We start from the raw sequence: 27,293 nt of genomic DNA on the forward strand, positions 1-27,293 counted from the left end.
CTGAGAGGTGCGATGTGGGATCAGCCACACTGCTCGCTCAGCCGCCTGATATGGGATTCCCGACTTGAATCTGCAAAACAAAAGACAAAAAAAATTAAAAAGTTCCACAAGAACACCTAAAGGAAAGAAAGGTTAATTGCGGATCTGGGAAGATCCCGGTCCGCCTCCTACAGACACTAAGCACAAACTGAGGTGCCTAGTGCCTGTCGGTGGGTGTATACTGCCGGGGAGGAGCTAATTTTCTTGTTTTGCATAGTGTCAGCCTCCTAGCAGCAGCAGCATACACCCATGGTATTCTGTGTCCCCCAATAAGGCGATAAAGAAAGGACCACTGTCCTGTTCTTTGTAAATTGGGAAAAAAGTGCTTGAACATTTGTGCAACATTGTACTCTTATGTAATGGTGTACATTAAAGCTGTGACACCTGAACCCCTACCTCAAAGGTCCACAAGTATGGTCAGTTAGGTAGAACCACACAGGGTCACAAATAAAGGCCGATTGTGACAGACAGTCTTTCAAAATTTCAAGCAAACGGTCATTCACAATAACCAACAATAGATTAATTTTTGACTTAACAGTGAAATGTGAAGTTGGAATTTCTTCAGCTACTGTATCATGATCGATTGTGTTTTTTTGTGTATTTTTGTATTCTGTGCAAGCTGGGGTGTGGCCTCCCTCTCCTGAGCTGGAAATTGTATTTAAAAGCTTCCCCTGAGTGGTGTCCACTGGTTGGGACCCGGTCCATTTGTCTGTCCTTATTCACACCCTGACGTCAACTTTGACACATGGTAAGGTTTTTAATATTAGACAGGACCGCCCCAATCAGTCACCTTGTCGATGGTGGGACGGCTTTTATGCTATATTTGATCAAATAGAGTATTACTAAGAACTCTGTATTACTTAAATGCACTTTTGCTTTTTATTTATTTAATTAAAGCAGGGTTTTTCTCATTTTGTCTTTTGTAGGTTTTGTATGCTTTGTGGCCAATGTGAACATTCATTTATATGCTGCATGTGTATCAACTCAAACCAAGCTAATTTTTTGTGGGGTTTTTTTGTATCATGATCGAGTGATTACAGCAAATACTTTAAACAAAAACGATTTAGGAAACGGTCCTGATGGTCTTCCTGTGAGTTTAGGGAATCTGACCGCTCCATCCAGTCTAAAATGTCAATAAAGGTATTGTCACACTAAGCGATATCGCTTGCAATATCGCTATAACTTGTGACGTTATAGCGATATTGCTAGCGATATCGCTGTGTGATACTTACCTACAACCCTCTCCCCCGCTGGTAATCGCTGATCGCGCGAGAACGTTCAGGACTGTTTCTTGTCGTCAGCTTCCTGCGGCGCTTCCTGCTGTGACGACGAGCAACGCGTGGAGCCGGGCGGGAGGACGCAGGATCGCCTAGTGTGACAGGTAAGTAGCGACCCCCGACCCCTGCAATGTCGCTGGTGAGATCTGCCTGTGTGGCAGCTCACTAGCAACCACTTAGCGATGTACCATCGATCCTGACCGCGTCATATCGCTGGTCGGGATCGCTGGTACATCGCTAAGTGTGACAGTACCTTAAGAATAAATAGTAATCTGGCCAGTTTACAAGATTGATGGTTGAATACCTGGGAGCCGGTTCATGAGCCAGCTAAGCTGTTTTTTCGATATATTAGTCCAACTTAAATCCAAGGACACTGGCTGTCTTCTGATTATCCCACTGAGCATAAGAGGAGTGATGGATTTGCAACGGTTTTGATCGATATGTGTCCACAGTCTTTTATCACAACACCTATCATAAAAATTGGAAATCAGAAGTAGCAGTGTTAATTTTCAACATACAAGAGATATTGATACGGTATATCTATCAGCAAGAACTGTTGGCAATATCAACTACCCTCATACAGCTTCTGAGAAGGACATCATTACCATAGAACTGGAACAAATAGGTTGGTCCCAGTATCAAGGAAGATCAACAAAAAAAAAGTTAACATTTCCCTCCCCAAAAGGTAATGGACAATACAAAATTTACGATAAATAAAGAAACAAACAAACAAAGCCACTGCTGCCAAAACACAGCACCATGACCCAAAATAAATACACCCAGTTAGAAAAAAAAAAACACCAAAGAACGCAATATTTGAACAAGTCCTTAATCTGGGAAACAAACATTTTAGAGCAGTTTCAATAAAGCCATTTATTTTTGGAACAAATCTTTAAATATCTAGGCAGAACGCAAGACCAGAAGTGAATAAATGCTGATATGCATAGATTTACTAGAAATAGGGCACAGCACTGACATGCAAATATAATGCACTGCTAGAACACTTCTTACTACACCATGTCACAGGAATACTGCCGTTAGTAGGACAATTACTTAGGGACTCCAAGCGCTGGACTTGGTTTAACTTAACTACTGCTGCTGGGTGAACGTTGAAGAATCTATTTGGTATACTGCACTAATATAGAATATATATTAGAAGGATTGGGAGATCAATAACTCAATATACAATAGACACAACTCTAATTATATAATCCAATTACAGTTATTCTACAGAGGCTGTACCAAATCATTAGACTAAGACTATTAGCCATCTTGCAATGGAAGAGCGGACTTATCCCCACACTATGCTGCCCTCACCTAGAACAGGACAGACTCATCAGAGATCTCCTTTAAACTATGCACTGCACAATACAATGATGAAGTAAGTCACAAAACACAAGAAAATAGACTTGATTACCATCTATTCCAAGTTTTGCAGACACTCATGCAGATGCACAAATCTCTGTGGCTGAGGTAGCTAAAGATGGCCATCCAGACCTCTCTTTGCATCACATGAGTCGCACCATTCTCCAGAGGGAGGGAATCTGGAGGAGGGCTGATTGGAGGAGGTCTTATTACATGGCGCTCCATCTGCATACATTTGGGAGGTGATACAGAAGGAGGAGGGCGTGTAACTCTTGGTGTGCTTCTTGGGCTTGGTAAAGACTGATGCCTGTACTCCTTTGGTGTCCCATTCAGTTTAGGGAAACGATGCATTCTCTCCCCATTACTGTTCATACATTTTCTGGACTCCTCGCCCTCACTCTCTGGTTCAGATTTGATGGGATGATGGTTCTCATTAGCCAAGCTGTTCTCGGTTTTTTGTATCTCTTGGTTCAGTTCCTTGCTCAATTCTTTACTCAATTCTTTGTTGAAAACTTTCCTTTTCCTTCGGTTTTTTTTCTTTTCCTTAAGCTCTTGACCTTCAGTACTAGGACCAGCAGTTGGTGAGCTGGATCTTGACTGGTCACTCTCTCTAGGTTTTGGGACTGCCTCTTGTAAATCATCGTCGGGTTCTTGTTTTATGCGTCTTAATGTCTTGACCATGAGGGATTCGGGTGTTTTCCAAGGTCTTTTCTGAAATCATAAAAATTACAGTTTTATTTAGATTGAGAAACAGAAGAAATGGTGAATACTATACAAACTAACTACAAAAGATGTAACAAGAACAGTGAATCCTACAACTTGCCAATTTTTTAGTACTTGACAATATTTCACTCTCAGTAATGATGGAGTTCCGAAGCGTTTCAGCCACTTGATAGCTGGAATAGATAATCTGGACCAAGACTGTCTTTTTCTTTGCACTTGTTGGGGGTCACCACTACTGAAACACCACGTATCAGATTTAGATGTACTTGAACATCTGTTGAGATTTCCTCAGTGACTGGTTGATTTGATGCTTGAGGTAAAATCTGTCCTGTAAATTCTAAATCTTTGCGCCAATGCCAGTATTCACCTTTCTGATCAAATTAGGTTTTTTAAAAATCTGACATGTGTCAATTTATGTGGCAATATAATAGTTTTGGAATCAGTCAACATATCAAAGTGATTCTGAAACTTTGTTGTGACACATTCTACGTTATATTGACTTGAATGTACCACTAACTTAATATACGCGAATTTTTTAAAATATCGGGGGGGGGTGGTGTTACTATGGAAACATTTCTTATTTTTAAAAATTGTAATTTTGGTGCACTTGAGGAGGGCCTTTAGGGTAGAGACAGACTGCTGTATAACTCGTGCAAGGAAGTGTGGACGAAATGCGCTTCGGGGTTTGAGGAACACGGCTCGGACATCGCACATGTAAGTTTCTCATGCGTCCTCATTGAGGTCTCCATTGTTGTAATCAGGGCTGTGGAGTCGGTAAGCCAAACCTGCGACTCCAACTCCTCAATTTCCCTTACACCGACTCCGACTCCCACATATATTGCTTATACAGTTGTGGCCAAAAGTATTGACACCCCTGCAATTCTGTCAGATAATACTCAGTTTCTTCCTGAAAATGATTACAAACAAAAATTCTTTGGTATTATTATCTTCATTTAATTTGTCTTAAATGAAAAAACACAAAAGAGAATGAAGCAAAAAGCAAGACATTGATCATTTCACACAAAACTCCAAAAATGGGCCAGACAAAAGTATTGGCACCCTCAGCCTAATACTTGGTTGCACAACCTTTAGCCAAAATAACTGCGACCAACCGCTTCCGGTAACCATCAATGAGTTTCTTACAATGCTCTGCTGGAATTTTAGACCATTCTTCTTTGGCAAACTGCTCCAGGTCCCTGATATTTGAAGGGTGCCTTCTCCAAACTGCCATTTTTAGATCTCTCCACAGGTGTTCTATGGGATTCAGGTCTGGACTCATTGCTGGCCACCTTAGAAGTCTCCAGTGCTTTCTCTCAAACCATTTTCTAGTGCTTTCTGAAGTGTGTTTTGGGTCATTGTCCTGCTGGAAGACCCATGACCTCTGAGGGAGACCCAGCTTTCTCACACTGGGCCCTACATTATGCTGCAAAATTTGTTGGTAGTCTTCAGACTTCATAATGCCATGCACACGGTCAAGCAGTCCAGTGCCAGAGGCAGCAAAGCAACCCCAAAACATCAGGGAACCTCCGCCATGTTTGACTGTAGGTACCGTGTTCTTTTCTTTGAATGCCTCTTTTTTTCTCCTGTAAACTCTATGTTGATGCCTTTGCCCAAAAAGCTCTACTTTTGTCTCATCTGACCAGAGAACATTCATCCAAAATGTTTTAGGCTTTTTCAGGTAAGTTTTGGCAAACTCCAGCCTGGCTTTTTTATGTCTTGGGGTAAGAAGTGGGGTCTTCCTGGGTCTCCTACCATACAGTCCCTTTTCATTCAGATGCCGACGGATAGTACGGGTTGACACTGTTGTACCCTCGGACTGCAGGGCAGCTTGAACTTGTTTGGGTGTTAGTCGAGGTTCTTTATCCAACATCCGCACAATCTTGCGTTGAAATCTCTTGTCAATTTTTCTTTCCGTCCACATCTAGGGAGGTTAGCCACAGTGCCATGGGCTTTAAACTTCTTGATGACACTGCGCACGGTAGACACAGGAACATTCAGGTCTTTGGAGATGGAATTGTAGCCTTGAGATTGCTCATGCTTCCTCACAATTTGGTTTCTCAAGTCCTCAGACAGTTCTTTGGTCTTCTTTCTTTTCTACATGCTCAATGTAGTACACACAAGGACACAGGACAGAGGTTGAGTCAACTTTAATCCATGTCAACTGGCTGCAAGTGTGATTTACTTATTGCCAACACCTGTTAGGTGCCACAGGTAAGTTACAGGTGCTGTTAATTACACAAATTAGAGAAGCATCACATGATTTTTCGAACAGTGCCAATACTTTTGTCCACCCTCTTTTTTATGTTTGGTGTGGAATTATATCCAATTTGGCTTTAGGACAATTCTTTTTGTGTTTTTTCATTTAAGACAAATTAAATCAAGATAATAATACCAAAAAATTTGTGTTTGCAATCATTTCCAGGAAGAAACTAAGTATTATCTGACAGAATTGCAGGGGTGTCAATACTTTTGGCCACAACTGTATTTAAGTGAAAAATTTATTGTAGTACAATGTGAACATCAGACATTTAATCATTTTTATGATACAATAATCAAGATATTTAGATAGAACATAGTATATTTATTGGAACACAACTTTAGAACACAAAAAACTAATAAATTGTATGTAATACATTATAATATCGATTACATAAAGTATATACTATATATATATATATATATATATATATATATATATATCACACACTATGTAATAAACTATGTAAGTGGCAAAAAAAAAGTTTTCAACAAAAACATACTAAATATCATTTGTGCAGTCTATGAATTTGTTCTAAGAAATAGAATTGCCTCCATCAGATCCTCCTTCATAGATAACCTCAAATCTGACCTAATAATTTTAAGGCTAGAGAACAACCTCTCTGCACTAACTTGGGTTGGAGGCAAAGCCATAACCACATGGGCAACATCTCTAACAATGTCCGGGTATAAAGGAATTGCCTCATGCACAGTCAGTTTTGATGAACGGTTGAATTTTTCTATTTCTTTGAGAGCAAGTGAAACATTTTGCTGAAATATGGTCAATCTGCTTGCTATAGGAGACGGAGTGAAATCTTTTTCCTTGCAGCAACGCTTTGCCTGCTCCATGTCATTCAAATACTTGTCAAAGTCAAAACGCCTCATCTGATGAGGATGAAGATATGGCAGCAGTAGCACTGTCAGGACCAAAGTCCTCTTGCGCCTGGCAGTCCTCCTCCTGTAGGCCACTCATCCTAACTGCTCCCTCAGTCAGAGCTTCTTTTCCTTTAGTAAGCTGTTGATCATCAAGCAGTATACGATGACTTGGGTCCACAAACAGCTGCCAGAAAAATTTTATTTTTCAATAGCCGTGTCTCTCCGTTTCATTGAACAGAAATGCTATCTGCGATTAAACCTCCTCTTTGGGACAGGCAAAATAGCAAGTTCTTAGGGAGCGTGGCTATGTAGCGAGCAGGAGAGGACGCTGCTGTGAGAGCTCCTGAAAATCCTGAACTAATCCTGGCATCTGGACCCCTTTTTGAGTGACCTACTGGTGGCGATCTGAACCCCCTGGAAGTGGGGACCCCCCGGTATCCTGCGGAAGGACGTGGGGTGGTTTCTGCGGGCGGGCGGCTGAGGAGACCGAAGCGGGCGGCTGATCCTGCTCCTCCACGAGGCGGCGGCCATCTTGGGCGCGCGGCTCTGCTGCTGGGAGCTGCGGTGCTGACCCACACCGCTGCACCGCGGGCAGTGAAGACACCGGCAGACCGATAGAGGGGACACGCGGTGAGTGCCCTGAAAAATTGGGTCCTGCGTGTTTCCCCCTCTGTTAACCCCACACTGCGCCAGCTGGTGTCATTACCGAGGGAGGCTTTGAGCACCCTCCCCCACTGCTGCTGTCTCTGTGGGGCTTCCTCTCCCTCCCCTGGCCGCAAGAGACTTTCCTGCACAGTGCTTACAATTGTATGTGGCCTCCTATCTGCGGTCTGTGCTGGAACTATAAATATCTATTAATAACCCTGTTGTGATTGCCCTCTGAGGTGGGAATTGTCCGTGGCACACATTTCTGGCTGTCTCACTGGATCCCATTGTTATCAGTCATGAGTCGATTTAAGGGAACGGGAGCGGAGGAAAAACTAAAAGTTTGTCAGACCCGATCCCTCCGAGAGTGCACAACTTCTTAGGAATACCTCCTCTCAAGTTCAACGCAAAAATCGCCCTTCCGGGGGTGAGGAGGAGACGGAGCAGGAGGAGTTGACCCTTAAACAGGCGTCTGAGCAATTGATGCAGGCTCTCTCTCTGACCAGGACATCCCTGACAGAGAAAATCGAGGATGTCTACACGGAGGTGGGGAGACTTCGTCACGATATACAGGCCATGAAGGGGCGCATTACAGAGGTGGAGGAGAGGGTGTCCAAGGTGGAGGATACCGTTACACCTATGGAGGCCAAATTGACGAAGGTGGCGGGCTCCATGAATGCTTGGAAGCAAAAAGCGGATGACTTGGAAAATAGAATGCGTCGGAATAATATCCGTATCATTGGTCTGCCTGAGCGCTCGGAAGTCAGCATCCTGAGCAGTTTCGGGAGGACTGGCTTAAGACATCCCTGGGAGATGAATTCTCCTCAGTGTTCGCTATTGAAAGAGCCCATAGGGTCCCTACAAAACCCCTGCCTCCGGGGGCTCCGCCTCGGCCTTTCCTGGCACGCCTGCTCAATTGTAAGGACAGAGACACCATTCTGCGTCTTGCACGACTAAAAAGTCCCATCAAGTTCAATAATGCTGTCATCTCCATCTTTCCGGACTTTTCCATGGAACTACAGAAGCAACGGGCAAAATTCATCGAGGTCAAGAAACGGCTCAGGGACAGAAACATTGTGTACTCGATGATATATCCGGCTCGGCTCCAGGTTGTTCACGGAGGTACCTCTGTATTTTTCATGAATCCGGCGGAGGCGGCTGAGGTCCCATGGGGGATCCCCTGCGAAGGAATCCTAATGTAACAGCTGTTAATTTGGATCCTCTCAGTTACAGGTCTAATTGGAGCTCTCTCAGCGAGTATCCAGTTACCAACAATACCGGACGCTGTTCAGTGATGGTATCCCCTTCCTTATTTTTCGATGGGGGCGTGAGACTGTGCTCCTATATCACTAAGTTCTTGTTTTGTTTTTTGTTTTTTCAAGGTTTTAGTTTTTATAGTTATTTAGGTAAATGCCGCAGCCGATACCGACTTCGTTCTCTAAGTGATATCTCTGCACTCTCTTTGGGTACCACTATGCAACATATCCAGATAGGCGGGAATGGGTTCTGAGCTGATTTGTATGACCTGGAATGTAAGGGGCATAAAAACCCCCCGAAAGAAAATTAAGGTATTCTCACAAATTAGACAATATAGCCCTCATATCGTGGCTTTGGTTGAGACGCACCTGACCAGGGATACGGTTCGGTGGGTGCAAAAACCATGGGTACAGTGGTTTATACATGCTTTCCACACCAGCTAATCCAGGGGAGTTTCATTATTAATACATAAAGATGTTCGGTGGGAGACCAGGGAGGCCCGGAAAGATCCTGAGGGACGGTTTGTGTTGGTACATGCGCTAATTAAACTCTCAGAAATATGTTATCCTGTGTATTTACAACCCTCCCCCAGCGAATATTTCAATTATCCAGAAGGCATTTCGCCCTGAATTACCAAGATGCACACGTCATTTGTATGGGAGATTTTAATTTGGTTACGAATAATCATCTAGATAAACTGAGACTAGGCGATGGAGTGCAGAGCGGGACATCCCCCCGGTTACATCCCAGTTGTCACAATTTATGGCGGGAAGTGGGTGGCTGGATCTATGGAGAATGCGCCATCCTGAGACGAAGGAGTATACTTGCAACTCCTCCACTAAACGTTCTCTGTCTCGTATAGACTACATCTTTGGATCCAGCAGTCTGGTGCCGTGGGTGGATGATATTGAACATGGTAGTAGGGGAATTTCAGACCATAGTCCGGTTGTTCTTAAACTTAAATATGGCCCATCGACCCACAGGATAACATGGAAGCTGAACCCTTTTTGGCTGAAGTTGATAACATCCCCTGATAGAACGATCCATCAGTTACGTTGCTTCGTCTCGTCCCACCCTGAACCCCAAAATGTTAATATATTTTGGGACGCTCTTAAAGCTTATCTGAGGGGTTGCTTATCCTCTACTATCTCTTATATTAAATGGGTGGCATCGGAGGAGGATGGCGAGATGGAGCGACGTCTGAAAGACTCGGAGGCAGCCTCTATATCAGATCAAACTAATAGTAATAGGATAGAATGGCTGACTGCTCAAAGGTTACATACTCAATATATTGATACTAAAACTAAATGTAAACTATTTTTTACTAGACAATCTTATTTTGAAATGGGGAATCAGGCTAGTAAATTTTTGGCTTATTTGGTGCGACAGCATAATACAACTAACACAATCCTACAGGTTCGCAACTTGGATGGCACTCTGGTTTCCTCAACTGAGGAAATACTGAAATGTTTTTCTGATTATTATAGTTCATTGTATAACGCTAAGACTGATGTAGATGGCCTGGGGTGTCTAAATTATCTGTCAGACATAGAGTTTCCCACGCCGAGTCCTTCCCAACGGGCCTTTATGGATGCTGCGTTTACTCTGAAGGAGGTCGAGGATGCCATAAAGGATATGGCCTCTGGGAAGGCCCCTGGGCCGGATGGATTCCCTGTTGAACTGTATAGGAAATACCAGGAGATACTGGCGCCTCTTTTGTTGACGGTGTTTCGTGGGATGCATGCCGGAATCCTTCTAAGAGGCTAATATAATAGTTCTTAAAAAGGAGGGGAAAGACCATTTGGATTGTGGATCTTATCGGCCCATATCTTTGGTAAAAGTGGATTATAAGATTTTTACAAAAATTTTGGCCAACAGGTTGAATTCGGGATATTGGACCTCATAAACCCTGACCAAACTGGCTTTATGCCTGGTAAGAGCACCTCTATCAATATTAGACGAGTCCAGTCAGTGGTCCAATATAGCTCCCTGATTCCGGACAATGAGTGGGCATTGGCATCGTTGGATGCGGCCAAAGCCTTTGACTCTATTGAATGGCCTTTTCTCCGTGCATGTTTGCAGAGATATGGATTCGGTGATAGATTCCAAAAATGGGTCAGTATTCTATACATGAAGCCTAAGGCCCAGGTCATCGTAAATAATTCCATATCTGAGCCATTTTCACTACATAGGGGAGCCCATCAGGGGTGTCCCATTTCCCCGGCCCTTTTTGCTCTTGCTATTGAGGCACTGGCAGTTCGCATAAGATCTTCCCCTGATGTTGCTGGTATAGAGAGCGGGTCGGACAGATACCATAAGCCTATATGCTGACAATATGGTGATATTTATGGACAAAGAGGAGGAAACCCTGACAAGAGTGATCACTATTATAAATAAATTCGGTAAATATTCTGGCCATATATAAATTGGGAGAAATCTGCTTTGATGCCTCTTTCCCGTGCTCCAATGCCACGACTTGAGACTCTCTCCCTGCTACCCATTGTAACCAGTTTTAAATACCTGGGTGTCCATATTTCTAAAGACAGTAAACTGGATTTGCAACTTAATATATATCCGGTGCAGAAGATGGTTAAAGTTAAATTCGCGATCTGGGGTAAACTTCCACTGTCTGTGGCCGGACGTATTAATTTAATTAAAATATTACTCCCCAAGCTTAGCTACTTTCTTCAACATAGTGCTGTAGTGGTGCCCAGATCCTTTTTCGCTAGTTTGAATTCCCAGATCACATCTTCTTTTGTATGGGGGAAAACTAGGCCCAAACTTAAGCTAGCCACTTTGCAGAGGCCCAAGAAGGGAGGGGGGGGGGTGGCGTTACCTGATTTCTTTCTGTATTATTTGTCTGGGCAGGCCAAAGCCATAAGCACGTGGATGCCCGGCGGTCACCTACCTAATTCTGAAAAACACTAGTTGCCCGTTGAGATTTTTGGAAATGAGGAAAACAAATGTCTCACGACTGCTGCCCCTGCTTCGTCTGGCACGATCAATATGGAAACAGATTAAGAGGGTAGTTGGATTTGCGGATATTGTGGCCGAGATGCCTTCCGGCGTTACTTGAACATCCATCTGCTGAGTTTTGGGCTCAGTATAGTGTCTCTACGATAGGTGATCTGTATGAGCATGGAACTTTGATCTCTTTTGAACAACTACAAGTCAATCGCAGTGTCCCGAGGTCTCAGTTCTTTCGTTATTTACAGCTAAGATCAGCGTTTCAATCGCACATGAGAAGTATAGGTATAGATAACGTTATTTCATCTCTACCCTTGATAGGGATCCTTAAATCACAGGGGCCCCAGGGTCTCATCTCTGCTCTATATACATATATTACATATATGTTGTCAGTAGGGACAGGATCCACCATAGACTCCGTTAAGAAGAAGTGGGAAAGGCTCATCCCAGATACACAGGGAGAGGAGTGGGAAGAAATTCTAGAGTCATCAAAGTATCTCCATCTGTTAACAACAGGAAGATACAATTATATATTATAAATCAATCATATTTGACTCCAACTCGGCTCTTCAAGATGGGCCGATACCAATCATCGGAATGTTTGAGATGTCACTCATGGATGCAGACTTTATCCATATGATCTGGTGTTGTCCTATTGTTGAACAATATTGGAGGGAGGTGACATCACTATTGACATCGCTGGTACAAATTCCTGTTCCCCTTGAGCCGCTGGTCTGTCTATTTGGAGTGTGGGATGAGGAGACATGGGGTCAATATGTTGGGATTTTCCTAAGGGAGACACTGTTTATGGCACGAAAGGTATTGGCATTGCGGTGGATGGGGAGTTCATCTCCCTCTCTCGGGTCTTGGATCAGTTTGGTGAACTCGATTATTCCATATGAACGCACGTTATATCAGAAGAGAGGGTGCCCAGGTAAATTCGAAAAGATATAGGAGAGGTGGAATTCCTCTCACCTCACTTTGTAGAGTGGAGATGTCACATAATAAAAAGCTAATTGTGTGGAAGTGCTGCGGAATAGTTTTTGTTCTTGTAGATGTAGGTACGGTACGGTTTAGAAGCCAGGTAGATCTCATCACTGGAATAATAACACAAGGCCATTGTGACTTAAAGGGAATCTGTCACCCCTTTTTTGGGATATCATATAATGATATCATTCAATTGTGTGTCACATAAGGATTCTTTTAGCACTTTTGCTTCCCCCTGACCCCGCACCTTTCATGCATAAAATACCTTGTTTATATCGGTTCAGATGTATGTTAACTGCCGCTGTCCGGTCCGCTGGGCGGGGCTTATTCACCTGCTCCCCTCCCTGTCTTGCTCTATGCATTTCTTCTATGCAGTTGAATAAGCCCCGCCCATCGGACAAGACAGCAGCAGCTTACATACATCTGAACCGATATAAAAAAGGTATTTATGCATGAAAGGTGCTGGGTCAGGGGGAAGCAAAAGTACTAAGAGAATCCTTATGTGACACACAATTGAATCTCAAAAAAAGGGTGACGGATTCCCTTTAAATTACATTATGTTTTGCTTTATTTGTATGCAACTGGTATTTACATTTTGCTGTACATTCTAATGTCGTGTAAAATATATGTGTATTTTATATTATGCTTAACATTATATACCAGAATGTATGCTGTACACTTGTTTATGGTTCAATAAACGAATTTAAAAAAAAAAAAAAAAAAAAAAATAATAGCAAGTTCTTCCACTCCCTTATGAAAATGCCAGGAGTTAAACCCTCAGCTTGTAATTTTTTAGTCACAGTAAATGGGTGAATAAGCAATTCCTTCAATTCAGCCACCTGTGTCCATTGACCTTAATTTAGGGTTACCTGAGGGTTCATCATATCTATAAGAAACGGTTTTAGTTCAAGCAATTGCTCAATCATTAAATAAGTGCTGCCCCACCGAGTGGCTTGATCGACAATTGCTCCTTTCCCAACGTGTCTCTTCAAGATGGAATCAATTTTAGGGGTTCTGGTGGCAATAACCAATTTCCTCACGTTTCCAATCACATTTCCAGCATGTCCCTCTTGCAGACTATCTCTTATTGCCAGCTGCAGCGTGTGCACAACACAGCGCATGTTATGAATATGCAAGTGATTTGAAGCAGCTTCAACAAGATCATCTATTTCTACAGTATAATTTTGCTGTTCTTCTGTTGTAATATCTGTTTGTTCATCGGTTACATGAACAGCACTGTGGCCTTCCATCTCAAACATACTGAATCCTAAATTTTCTTCTAGCTGTTCATTACTCTCATTCATCAGTTTAATTGTACTTATGTTTGAAGCATTGTCTGTTACAATAGCAAGAACTTGTTCTTTTTTGAAATCATAATCTTGCAGAACTTTTTCCACTAAGGCCTGGAGAAACTGGCTGCTGTGATGAGCTTTAGGCTGTGTGCTCACGATGCGATTTTTAAGCATTTTTGCCGCGATTTTCGGTGCGAAAACATTTAAAAATCGTGTACAGAACGCCCCCCATGCATTCCTATGGCATTCCGCACATGCTGTGCTAATGCTGCGCTTTTTTCCGCGGCGGAATCGCATCACGGAAAAAATCGCAGCATGACCATTCTTTTGTGCGGAATCGCAAAGAATTGCCACGATTCCGCACCCATAGGAATGCATGAGAATCGCTTACTTCCCGAATGTGGCTATGCCCTCCATGCGGGAAGATAAGCGTCTCATGTGCGGTTGGTACCCACGGTGTGGAGGAGAGGAGACTGTCCTCCACGCCCTGGGTACCATACCCCTGTAAAAAAAATAATAAAAAAAATCGGGGTATATTTACCTTCCGACGTCCCGCGCTGCCATCCCGGCCCGCAGCGTTCCCAGTAATGCCTTGCGGCAAGGTCCTGTGATGACGTGGTCGCGCGAGATAGCTATAACGCGAGATCAACGTCATCACAGGTCTCGCAAGGCATTACTGGGAACGCTGAGGACCGGGATGGCAGCGCGGGACGTCGGAAGGTAAATATACCCCGATTTTTTAAATTTTTTTTTATCATTTTTAACATTCTATCTTTTACTATTGAGGCCGCATAGGCGGCCTCAATAGTAAAAAGTTGCTCACACTTGTCAAACACTATGTTTGATGAGTGTGACCAACCTGTCAATCACTTTCCAAGCGATGCTTCAAATCGCTTGGAAAAGTGCTTGAGAAAATCGCGAACAGAATCGCGGTAAAATCGCGGTGAAATCGTGCAGAAAAAAAATGCGCGATTTCTGGGAAGGAGTCCGGTTTTCACTGTGCGTTTTAAAACGCTACGTGGGCACATAGCCTTAGTATCTTTTACTGCCAGTGTCTTGGTAACAATTTCTTTGTTGTCACAAACATATCGAACATTGATGGCAAAATAGTTCACTCTGTGACGTGTGCAGGCATCCGTTTTAAGAAACACAAAGCGTCTCTTGAGAGTCTTTTTAAGATCTTCCTTTTGCTTAAGGGCTTCTTCAATCACTGATTTTCTAATACTTTCTCTTTCCCGAGAAACACCAATGGATAGGTAGCAAAAGCAGATTAGAAATCTGCTCTATTGAAAACATTATCTATGAGCTCAAAAACCTTTCAGGTGATGCGGATTTTTAAAAAGCTGATCTGCTTTTGCAGCTGAAAACCGTATCCAACCAAGCACACCATTGTTTTTCTTGTGAAATTCTCAATAAGTTCAATTTATAACATGACCTCCTTCCCATTGGAAAAAATAAAGTTGAGTCCGAAATGTCCGACTTCAAAATGGCCGCCATGGTCACCACCCATCTTGAAAAGTTTTCCCCCTACCATATACTAATGTGCCACAAACAGGAAGATAATCTCACCAATTATTCCCATATTATTTAGGTGTATCCATATAAATGTCCCACCTTGTATATACATACACACACGGTACACACACACACACACCTTTCACCATGTGTACGTGTAAGTACGATTATGGCAATACATTGTTTATTTTCTGTTTTTCTACTTTTACACCCTAATTTTACAACATATTTTTCTACTGACAGAGCAACGATAGAGGTTTTTTTATTGGTACCATTTTGGAGTACATAACTTTTCTTTTTTTTTTTGAGAAACTAAATTAACAAAAACAGCAATTCCTGCAATGTCTAATTTCTTTTTGACATAACTTCCTGTGTAGTAAAAGTGTTAAGGTTTATTATTCACGTCAGTAGGATATGATATTCATAAAGATGTTTTAGGTTTTGTTACTTTGGACATGATTAATTTTTATGCAAAAAATTCATAACCATATTTTGAGAGCTGTAACTTTATTTTTCGGCCAAGAAAGCTGAGTGAAAGCTAATTTTCTGCAGAATTATATGACACTTTCATGGATATAATTTTTCTTTAAATACCACTTTTTGATCGTGTCTTATTCCACTTTTTGTATAGCCGTATGAAAAAAATACCAGTTTTCCTACAATTTTTTTTTCCCACGGTGTTCCTTGTGGGGGTTAAATAATCTGACCGTTAAGGTATATGCACTCGTAAAGCATTTGGTGCAGAAATTTTTACACAATTTTTTTATCTCTTGGCAGAAAAAAACGCAGCTTAAGAGTTTTTTGATGCAGGTTTTCCCTGTATGCGAGAAATCTGAAAGAATTGATATGCTACAGATTTAAATCAGCAAGTTAAAAATAAGCAAAGTGTGCACGAGACTTCAGGATTCTCATTCACTTTGCCCACATCAGGAAACCCTTCAGGTTTTGTGACAAAACTGCACAGGAAAAAAAAAATAGAGACAAAAATGTAACGTTTACACACAGCTTATATTTTTTGGGCGTTTACTTTTGTTTTTACAACCAACATGTTTTAATGGTGAAACAGTTTTTACGTTTTTTCATTTTATAATTAGTTATTTTACATTCTTACAGTTATTTTTACATTTTTCTTTTTAGTTTGCTTTTTTCTTAGACCCACTGAGACAAAAAATACTCAGTAGTATGATCGCTTGTCTGACACTGACAAAACTGTTAAACTCTGCTTATGACAAAGCCTAAAAGGCACCATGCCTGGCAGACTCTGAGGTCATTTTATGACTTCTGTTTGCCACGACAACCATCACCAACCCGCAATGGCGTCACAGTGATGGAGTTGCAGTGGGTACATTGATAACGTGATAGCGGGAGCCCTGTTCCTCTCACAACCATCCTGATGCCGCAGGCCTTTTGGACAAATCTTGGTTATTGCTCTTATATTGAGTGCTTTAGTTATTGCATCTCAGGTGGCCTGCTCTACCTATACATATATATTTATATAACTATAGGGGTATTTGTTGTGGGAGAGTCACTCTGTCTGTATTCCATGATTGTGACATGATTGCTATTGTGTGTTTTTAATTGTTTTTATCTCCTTCTGTTGTTTTGTGTACGTGTTACTAATAAAAATTGCACATTTTTTTCCTAAATTGTTTGCTGGAGTTCCCATTTTGTGGATGTACTTCTTTCCTCTCTGCTTTGCATATTCTATTTGAGTACATCTTTGGTGAACCCGTATGACTAAAGGTGTGCCCTCCGTTGTTTGAACATTCATCCTGATGCCGCAGGTTTAGTAGTGCTCCAGCAATAAAAAAAAATTACTGTTTTAAAAGCAAAAGATCAAAAATGACAATAAGCAGCCGAGTAAGTGACATATTGCTGGACTCAGAGTCTGTGTCTACATTCTTTGCTCTTACATTAGATGACAAAAACTGGTGACAGATTCCCTTTAAGCAGTGCTCCCAGAGGTGATAGTGAAGGGGTTAAAATAGGAACAATTGCAATCAAATCACATACATTAGGCTATATTTATTAAAAAAACTACCAAAACTATGTATATATCAATTCTGCTATGACAGAATGAAAGCGTCTGTCTGAACCTCCCATTAGAATGCATTCTACAAACTGATTAGCTAATTTTATGGGCTGAAAGTTTCACTCATCAGTGAAAAAAAGAAAGAATAAAAAGCACCAATTGATATTCTCCAGGAACAAAAATACCTTTTTCTTGAAGAGCTTCTCTTCTTTTCCATGTTTTAGCTGAAAAAGAAAAAGAAAACCTCATTACAGTTCATCCACCTGTAACACCACCTGCTAGATAGAGACAGCACAGTATATGAGAAGTTACACATCACTGCTTACTGGCCTCATCTACTCCAGTGTTCCCTTGTGAATACTTCCTATCCTGCAAAGTTCAATGACAAAGAATCTGTGTGGCTCCAAATCATGACCTGTATCGCTATCCACGCTGTAACTACCTATATTCAGGGCACGATGTGGACTCCTAAATAGTTCCATCTAATACCTCTCTGACGAAACTGAAATGTCAGAAGTCAGACTCAGAAGTGTAATGGGGACACTAGAAGAGCAGGCATCAGGACTGTGACTTTAATAAATAAAAATGTATGTTTATAGTGCAGGAAAGCAGTTTTGGATATTGTTTGTTGCAATTTTCACATTTAAATTTTGATCAATGACCTATCAAAAATAAAGAAAACTGTGAAATGAAGAGAAACAAAGGCAAATATCTAGCATACAACCAGTAAAGAGTTAACAAATTAGTACCTCTAAATAGAAAACAAATTCATGCTGACTTCAGCTTATTGCCTTTTTAATGTTTAAAAAAAAATAAAATAAAAGACAAGACAAAACATTAAACGTCTTTGAGGTTAAGGTCAGGCATAACAGGTTTGTATAAAAGTATCAGTCACTGGGTAATAGTAATGGTTAGATTCACTGCAAATGAAAAAAAAGTGTCTCTCTGATTTCTACTCAAATATCCATTAGCAAGAGATAGTTCATTTGTTTTGTTTTTTTAACCTGTTTGACCCCATTTATACTAACCCGTTTCTTAACTGCAGGATCCATATTCTTTTCAAGTGGTCTTTTCCTCTTAAAAACGATATCTTCCGGTTTACGTTTTACAATGCCTTCCAGAATTTTCTTTTTTGGTGGCTCCTCCGGGTTCTGCCTGGGGGTCTCTTCCCATTCTTTCTTTTTCACCAATTCTGTTAGTTCTTTATTATCTCTGTTCATCTTTTGCTCCTTTAGCAGAGACCCAGGCAGGTTGGAGGCGTATTTGAATCCTGGACCTCTTTTTTGCTTGTAGGCCAAAAAAGTGAGAAAACACAAACGACTTTATATCTTATGCTTAAAAATGTGACTCCACTTTTGAGCGATACTGATCTATGGTAATAAAGAGAGAAGAACCAACCAGGCAGCTTGTGAAACTCCACATTTTTTGCCAGTTTTCCTTTCTTTCTGGCTATAGACAAATTTTACTTACAAGCCTTACTACAGCCAATTCACAGCCTAAGTATTTTCAGTCAAATGTATTGTCATTTAAAGGGGTTGTACACTTTTAATTTTACAAAATGAAGCTTAAAGTCATTTTCACAAAAACAAAATAAAAATCCTCTTGCCTTCTACAAGCCTGAGATGTTGAGAAATATTAAAGCAAATCTGTCACAAAGATTTTGCATCATGTTACACTCAGACTACGTAGCAAAAAGAGTCTGAGTGTAAGATGATGTAAGAGCAGATACAAGGATTCCAGTGATGTATCACTTAGCTTACTAATATGCAGAAGTTGTGATAAAGCCACAGTTTTCACTGCTGCAGATGTAGTAGTGTTCAGAATGTTGAGCCCTGAATAGCAGCTTTGTGTTTATGCAGACAGCACAGAAAGCTGTCAATCAGTAATGGGGAGGGCGTCACACAGAGCAGTTGACAAGGTGGCAGGAAACACCTAGTCCAGTAGTGACAATCTCCTGCTGATAAAACTCACATTTTATTGAAACAGCAACACACAGCTCAATAAATAACATTGTTGAAATCAGAGTCTCAGCCCCCAGATAATGCTGCTCTTCGATTACATAACAAACGCGATAGATTTCTTTTAGTTCACTCGACAGCTAGCAATAAGACAATACAACACAAACTATAGAAGGTAAACTGAAAATTATTCCATAAAACCCAACTGTACAGATTTTTAGCCCCAAATACATGCACTTAAAGGGAACCAGTCACCTGAACAAATGTTATTAACCTGCAGATATGGAGTTAATCTGCAGATTAATAGCACTGTGACCCTGCACGGTGCCCAGAACTTAGACCCACACTGCCGGGAGGAAATGAACTTTATTCCCCCAGCAGCGTTCCAGTTAGTCACGGAGGTAGGGGGCCGCAGCATTCCGGTCACTGCTCGGTGTATAGAGAGCGGCGGCTGTAACAGTGCCCCCCAGCATTGACTGACTGCAGCTCAGCATTAGAGTATGCGGTCATTCAGTGCCAGGGGCGCAGTTAGGCTATGTGCACACGTTGCGGATTCCGCTGCAGGTTTTTCAGCGCGGAAACGCAGGTAAAACCTCTACTATGTAAGGCTATGTGCACACGTTGCGGATTCTGCTGCATTTCCGCAGCGGTTTTGGCCCTGCGGAAACGCAGCAGTTCCGCTAACATGGTACAGTACAATGAAACCCTATGGGTTTGCAAAAACGCTCTTCTCATGCTGCGTTTTTTTCCGCGCGGTTTACAAACCGCAGCATGTCAATTGTTTGGGCGGTTTCACACCTTTAACATAGTAGAGGTGTGAAACCGCAGGTCACTTTACCTGCGGTTTTACCTGCATTTCCGTGCGGAAAAACCCGCAGCGGAATCCGCAACGTATGCACATAGCCTAAAAAGTGTGAAACCGCTGCAGAAACCGGCCAAACAATTGACATGCTGCGGTTTGTAAACCGCAGCAAAACCGCGTGGAAAAAAACGCAGCGTGAGCACAGCGGATTTGAAAACCCATAGGCTTTCATTGTACTGTACCATGTCAGCGGAACTGCTGCGTTTCCGCAGGGCCAAAACCGATGCGGAAATGCAGCAGAATCCCCAAGTGACCGGTTCCTTTAATAAGTAAAAATACAGAACCTTTACTATATACAATTTACTATACAATTAGTCATTGCAGAGGTCAAGAGTGAAGTTTAAGTACAATTGAACAAAATCCTCTAAACTCAGTATTAGTAATTTGAAGCAGACACATACACCACTACATATGGTAAATCTTTTTTAACCTGTCACCGGGCCAAACGTGGCCAGTTTTTGCTCTTACTTTATCCCTGAGTCCCAAGATACGGATCTTTTTCTATAGTGGCATGGCTCATAGCATTCTCTGTGGTGGGGGGTGTTTTTAGTCTGCTCTGCTATTACCCCGTAAACTACAACCCTTTAAGAAATACTATAAAAATAAAACACTAAATAAAAAGGCCCATAACTCTGGAAAAAGTATGATGAATTTAACCCCTTTCCTACATTTGACGTAATATTCCGTCCATGTGACCTGGGCAATGTGCAGCGCTGCTGCAGGGGTCTCTTTCCCTACAGGTCCCTGGATCCAAGATGGCGACGGGGACCTTCGGGGGCCTGTAGGGAGCTGACTTCCTCAGTGCCTGCAAAGCGCAGGCATAAGGAAGTCTGCGTCTATGCCTGTTACAGATCGCTGATCTGTCACAGGACAGTTATGTACCCCCTGGGACAATGTAATAAAGTAAAATAAAAAAAAGTAAAAATAATTTAAAAAAAAGCGCTAATTCAAAAAAAAATAAAAAAAAATATTACCTAATAAATTCATTTTTTTGGTTTGGTATCGCCGCGTCCGTAACGACCCGCCCTATAAAACTGTCCCATTAGTTAACCCCTTTAGCGAACCCCTTAAAAAATAAAAATAAAAAATGAAGCAAAAAATGATGATTTATTATCATACCGCCGAACAAAAAGTGAAATAACGCGCGATCAAAAAGACGCATATAAATATCCATGGTACCGCTGAAAACGTCATCTTGTCCCGCAAAAACCGAGCCGCCATACAGCATCATCAGCAAAAAAATATAAAAAAATAAAAAAGTTATAGCTCGCAGAATAAAGCAATGCAAAAATAATTTTTTATATAAAATGGTTTTCATTGCATAAAACCGACAAAGCATAAAAAAACGACCTAAATGAGGTATTGCTGTAACCGTACTGACCCAAAGAATAAAGCCGCTTTATCAATTTTATCGCACGCGGAACGGTGTAAACGCACCCCCTCAAAAGAAATTCATGAAACGCTGGTTTTTGTTCATTCTGCGTCCCAAAAATCGGAATAAAAAGCGATCATAAGATGTCACATGCACGAAAATTATACCAATAAAAACGTCAACTCGTCCTGCAAAAAATAAGACCTCACATGACTCGGTGGGTCAAAATACGGAAAAATGTTAACACATTTTGTTTTTACCTTCAAAAAGCAGTAAATGTACAGATTGGGCATGGTTCAGAGTCATACAGTACATTCTGTTATATGTATACGCTTTAATTACAAAAAACTAAATTCTGACCCATGTTGGAGCGTATCCATAAGACTGAAGTGGGCACGACATATTCCAAACATTTTCTTTTGATTACATTTTGTCAGGTTTAAATTGTATTACATTTTTTGGGGATGTACAAAAAAAAAAAAGAAAGGAAAAACAACAAAACAAGCACACACACCTTAATATTCAAAGTTATTTTCTCCCCAAAAACATATAAAAGTCAGTTTTTTCTCTCCATTATACTCAGGGGAACGTTGTAGAAATATAAGTTTTTTTGGTACATGCCTAATGCATACGTCTGCAAATGGGATAATCCACATCCGACTACCTGCTACAGTTTCTAGGTGGCGCACTCAAAGAAGTCAAGTTGGTAAATGAAGCATCTGCATCATTATTAACAGCAGCATGGATTTCACAAGTAAAATGATGGTTCGCATAGTCGCATTACAGCGCTGGGGTCCTGGGTTCAAAGTCAACCGATTACCATATCAGTAAGGTGTTTGCATGTTTTCTCAGTTTGTGTGAGTTTTCTCTGGGTACTCAGATTTTCAAATACACTCCAAAAACAAAGGGATAGGGAATTTAAATAATTAATGTATATGAAAAATCTTGGATATGGCAAGTTGGATTTGAACAAGGCAATTTTGTTGCTCTCATGGAAGATAAGCCACTGCCAAAAAGTGTCTTGCTAGAGACTTATTCGCCTCTCCCTAGATCAAGTGTCGATTTAGCTGAGGAATAAACAAAGTGTCAGACTGTGTTCACACTTTCAGGATTTTTCGCGTTTTTCCGCTGCAAAAACGCATACATTGAGCATCCTATTACAACGAAATCTGCAATTTTTGTGCCCATGACGCGTTTTTTTCCGCAAAAAAAAAAAACCGTATTGCGGAAAAAAATGCAGCATGTTCTTTAATTTTGCAGAAAATCTGCGCATTTCATTGTATCAAGATGCTCTGGAAAAACCCGCAAAAAATCCGCAATAAAAACGCACAAAAAAAGTGGGGAAAAAATAGTGGATTTCCTGGGAAGGAGTCCGGTTTTTCTCAGGAAATTTCTGCATACGTGGGCACATAGCCTAAAAGTTCAGTCAGTCTTCCCTGAAATCTTCATGCATGTGTCATCTGCTGACCAAACAATTACTAGAAAAGATGGATTTTTGGTTCTTACCGTAAAATCTCTTTCTTGGAGACTTCATTGGGGGACACAGAATACCATGGGTGTATGCTGCTGCTGCTGCTAGGAGGCTGACACTATGCAAAAACAATAAAATTAGCTCCTCCCCGGCAGTATACACCCACCGACAGGCACCAAGCACCTCAGTTGGTGAAAAAGCAGTAGGAGAAGCAACGAGAAAAAACTCGAACCATATGTACCAACCCAACAGGGGACTCTAAGACCCAACACGGTACAACTGAAACAGGGAGGGTGCTGTGTCCCCCAATGAAGGCTCCAAGAAATAGATTTTACGGTAAGAACCAAAAATCCATCTTTCTTTATCGCCTTATTGGGGGACACAGAATACCATGGGACGTCCCAAAGCAGTCCCAAGGGTGGGAACAGCAAAAAGGAACGAAAGTAACCGAAAGGCTCAGGTCGGCCGGTGAGCCACCGCCGCCTGCAGAACCTTCCTACCAACCACAGCATCAGACGAGGCCTGGGTATGAACCCTGTAGAACCTCGTGAAGGTGTGCAAAGATGACCAGGTTGCAGCCTTGCAAATTTGCATGGCCGAGGCCTGGTGACGAGCAGCCCACGAAGCCGCCACAGCCCGGGTGGAATGAGCTCTTACTCCCGGAGGGGGCCGCTTTTCCTGAAGACGATACGCTTCCAGAATGGTAGAACGAATCCAGCGAGCGATCGTGGATTTGGAAGCCGGAAGGCCCTTCTGACGACCTTCAGAGATGATTAGCAAGGAATCGGACAGACGGAAGGAAGAGGTCCTGGCAAGATAGACACGCAGGGCTCTAACTACGTCCAGTTTGTGAAGAGACTTCTCAAGAGGATGAGATGGAGCCGGACAAAAAGAAGGAAGGACGATATCCTCATTGATATGGAAAGCGGAAACCACCTTTGGAAGAAAAGAAGGAACGGGCCTGAGGACGGCTTTGTCCTGATGGAGAATGAGGTAAGGGGAACGACATGACAAGGCCGCCAATTCAGAAACTCTTCTGATGGAGGAAATGGCGATCAAAAAGGTGACCTTCCAAGAGAGAAGGGACAAAGGAATGTCCTGGAGAGGCTCGAACGGCGCCTTCTGGAGCGCGCTAAGAACGAGGTTGAGATCCCACGGGTCTATTGGCGAATGATGAGGGGGAGCCACGTGGGAAACCCCTTGTAGAAAGGTCTTGACCTGTAGTAGAGAAGCTAGCTCTCTTTGGAAGAGGATAGAGAGAGCGGAAACCTGGCCCTTGAGCGTACTGAGGGACAGACCCGCATCTAACCCAGCTTGAAGAAACCCTAGGATAGACGGGATAGAAAACGACATTGGGAAGACTCTTCTATCATCGCACCAACGGAAAAAAGCCTTCCAGTACCTATAGTAAATGCGGGAAGAGGCTGGTTTCCTGGCTCTGATCATAGTTTGAATAACCTGACTGGACAGACCTGATTCCTTTAGAATTGCGGTCTCAATGGCCATGCCGTCAAACTCAGAGACTGAGAATTCTCGTGGGAGAGGGGGCCTTGCGAGAGAAGGTCTGGACGGTCCGGAAGCCTCCAGGGAACGTCCGCGAGCATGTTGACCAGTTCCGTGTACCAAGGCCGTCTTGGCCAATCTGGAGCAACTAGAATCACTGGTACGCCTTCCGATTTTATCTTTTTGACCACCCGAGGGATCAATGCCAGAGGCGGGAACAGATACGGAAGTTGAAACTGGGACCACGGAGTCACCAGTGCGTCGCATGCGACGGCTAGAGGGTCCCTGGACCTGGCTACGAACTGCGGCACCTTGTGGTTCATCCGAGATGCCATGAGATCGACATCCGGGGTGCCCCAACGGTCGCATATTTGAGAGAAAACCGCGGGGTGCAGGGACCATTCGCCGGACGCTAGGCCCTGGCGACTCAGAAAGTCGGCTGCCCAATTTTCCACCCCTGGAATATGGACGGCGGAGATTGTCGGAACGTAACGTTCTGCCCAGCGGAATATCTTGGCCACTTCTGACATTACCTGTTTGCTGCGCGTGCCCCCCTGATGGTTTATGTACGCCACGGCCGTGGCGTTGTCCGACTGAATGCGGACCGGCTTGCCGGAGAGGAGGGGCTGCCAGTGAAGAAGGGCCAGGAAAATCGCCCTGATCTCCAAAAGATTGATTGGAAGGAGAGACTCCAGTGGCTTCCAGTGTCCTTGGGCCGCTTTCTGATGGAACACGGCTCCCCATCCTAGAAGGCTCGCATCGGTGGTGATGATTTGCCACTGAGGCGGAAGGAAGGACCTCCCTTGGAGAACTGACGCTGGCCGTAGCCACCAAGTGAGAGACTGCCTCACTCTGAGAGGAAGCCGAATAGGATGGTCCAAGGACATCGTGGTCTTGTCCCAGGCTGAAAGCAGAGACAGCTGGAGAGGGCGAAGGTGATACTGCGCAAAGGGCACTGCCTCCATGGAGGCCACCATCTTCCCCAGGACCTTCATGCCGAACCGAATTGGAATGGGAGCAGGCCTCTTGAGAGTTTTGATGCCCTTGGACAGAGTTGTAAATTTTTCCTTTGGAAGAAAAAAACACGGGCTAGCTCCGTGTCGAATTCCATACCCAGAAAGGTCAGACGCTGGGTGGGGACCAGAATGGACTTCTCCTTGTTGACTAGCCAACCTAGGCGGCTGAGAGTGTCCAGGGTTATCTGAAGGCTCCGGAGACAGTCCTGGCGAGACGAACCCTTGATCAAAAGATCGTCCAGATAAGGGATGATGAGGATCCCTCTGGAGCGAGGGATGGCCATGACAGTCGCCATCACCTTCGTGAAAACCCGGGGCGCTGAAGCCAGGCCGAAAGGAAGAGCTGTGAACTGAAAGTGGTCTCCCTGAAACGCAAATCGAAGATACTTCTGATGTTGCACACATATTGGAATGTGGAGATAGGCATCCCGAATGTCCACCGAGCAGAGAAATTCCCCGGGCTCCATGGAAGCAATCACCGACCGAAGAGACTCCATCCTGAAATGAAGAATCTTCACGTGGCGATTGAGCAATTTGAGGTCCAGAATAGGACGAAGAGAGCCGTCTTTCTTCGGGACTACAAAGAGATTGGAGTAGAACCCGGAAAACCGTTTGTCTGAGGGAACGGGAACAATGACTCCGGCGGAAAGAAGGGAGGAAATGGCCTGCAGAAAACCCGCAATCTGGGCCCGCTGTCGCGGAGGCCGAGACCGGAAAAACTGTCTGTTCGGGAGTGAAGCAAATTCGATTTTGTAACCGGATGCGTCGTCTACCCAAGCGTCGTCTACAACGGACAGCCAAGCATCCGCGAAAAAGGAAAGTCTTCCGCCCACCCTGGAAGAAATTCCAGGTGGGGGTGACCCGTCACTTAGACGAAAATCTGCCGGAATTGGCTCCTGCAGATCTGGAATATTGTCCTCTAGATCTCCAGCGAGGAGCGGGTTTGTAGGAAGGTTTCCTCTGATCCCGCTCCCTGGTGGCAGGCGGCCGATCCTGTTGAGTGGCTCTCTCCGTGGCAGAGAAGGGACAAAAAGGCCTGAATGGTCGAAACCCCCTTCTGTTGAAGGGACGTTTTGGTCGAGACTGGGGAAGCAAAGTACTTTTGCCTACAGTGGCATCGGAAATTATCTGATCCAGCTTTGCTCCAAAGAGCCTAGAGCCATGGAAAGGCAGATTGGTAAGCGACTTTTTCGAAGTAGTGTCCGCATTCCATGACTTTAGCCAAAGGACTCGGCGTACAGCTACTATGTTGCTGTTAGCCCTTGCTACGCAGCCGGCCGCGTCCAAGGAGGCGGCCAAAAGGTATTTTCCCGCCTGGTTAATCTGATTTGCAAGATCTGCCAATTCGTCTTGAGGAGCTGACGCTAAGATGCCTCTGCGAAGGATTTTTGCCCAAGCGGAAATGACCTTCGCCACCCAGGCGGATGCGAAAATAGGGCAGAGAGAGGCGCCAGATGCCTCAAAGATAGACTTAGCCAGAGATTCAATCTGCCTGTCAGTAGGATCTTTGAGCGACGCCCCGTCTGGCAGAGAGAGCACCGTTTTAGAGGCTATCCGGGATACTGGAGGATCTACCTCTGGAGCCTTGGACCACTTTGAGAGCAGTTCTGCGTCAAAGGGGTACAGAACGTCCAAATACTTGCGGCCTGAGAAACGTTGCTCAGGGCGCTCCCAGTGTTTGGCTAAGGTAGTATTGAAATCGTTGTGATTGGGAAAGGTTCGGGACGGAGGTCTGGCTCGTCTAAGGACAACCGAGCTTTCCTGAGCTGGAGCCTCATCCTGTTTAAGTTTTAGTGTTTGGAAGATAGCTGCAAGAAGACTATCGACCATGTCCCGCGTTTTAGAAACGCTGTTCCCCTCAGAGCTAGCTTCCGAATGAG

At 43.3% G+C, this 27,293-nt stretch overlaps 1 protein-coding gene across 5 annotated transcripts in view; it reads right to left on the reverse strand.

Moving 5' to 3' along the window:
- The window catches only part of KDM2B (lysine demethylase 2B), a 289,300-nt gene that overhangs the window by 29,273 nt on the left and 232,734 nt on the right, over window positions 1-27,293 (reverse strand). For 3 of the 5 annotated variants that reach the window (XM_073585979.1, XM_073585977.1, XM_073585980.1), the window contains 4 exons: window positions 18,260-18,525; window positions 17,417-17,455; window positions 2,734-3,392; window positions 1,621-1,784 (listed from right to left, as the gene is read on the reverse strand). In XM_073585979.1, the coding sequence (XP_073442080.1) occupies window positions 1,621-1,784; window positions 2,734-3,392; window positions 17,417-17,455; window positions 18,260-18,525 (1,128 nt within the window). The remainder of the gene's footprint in view (window positions 1-1,620; window positions 1,785-2,733; window positions 3,393-17,416; window positions 17,456-18,259; window positions 18,526-27,293) is intronic. The other 2 variants (XM_073585978.1, XM_073585982.1) reach the window with 2 other exon arrangements.

The sequence above is a fragment of the Dendrobates tinctorius genome, unplaced genomic scaffold, assembly GCF_039654945.1.
Source record: "Dendrobates tinctorius isolate UK_male_01 unplaced genomic scaffold, ASM3965494v1 ptg000090l, whole genome shotgun sequence".
Classification (NCBI taxonomy): domain Eukaryota; kingdom Metazoa; phylum Chordata; class Amphibia; order Anura; family Dendrobatidae; genus Dendrobates; species Dendrobates tinctorius.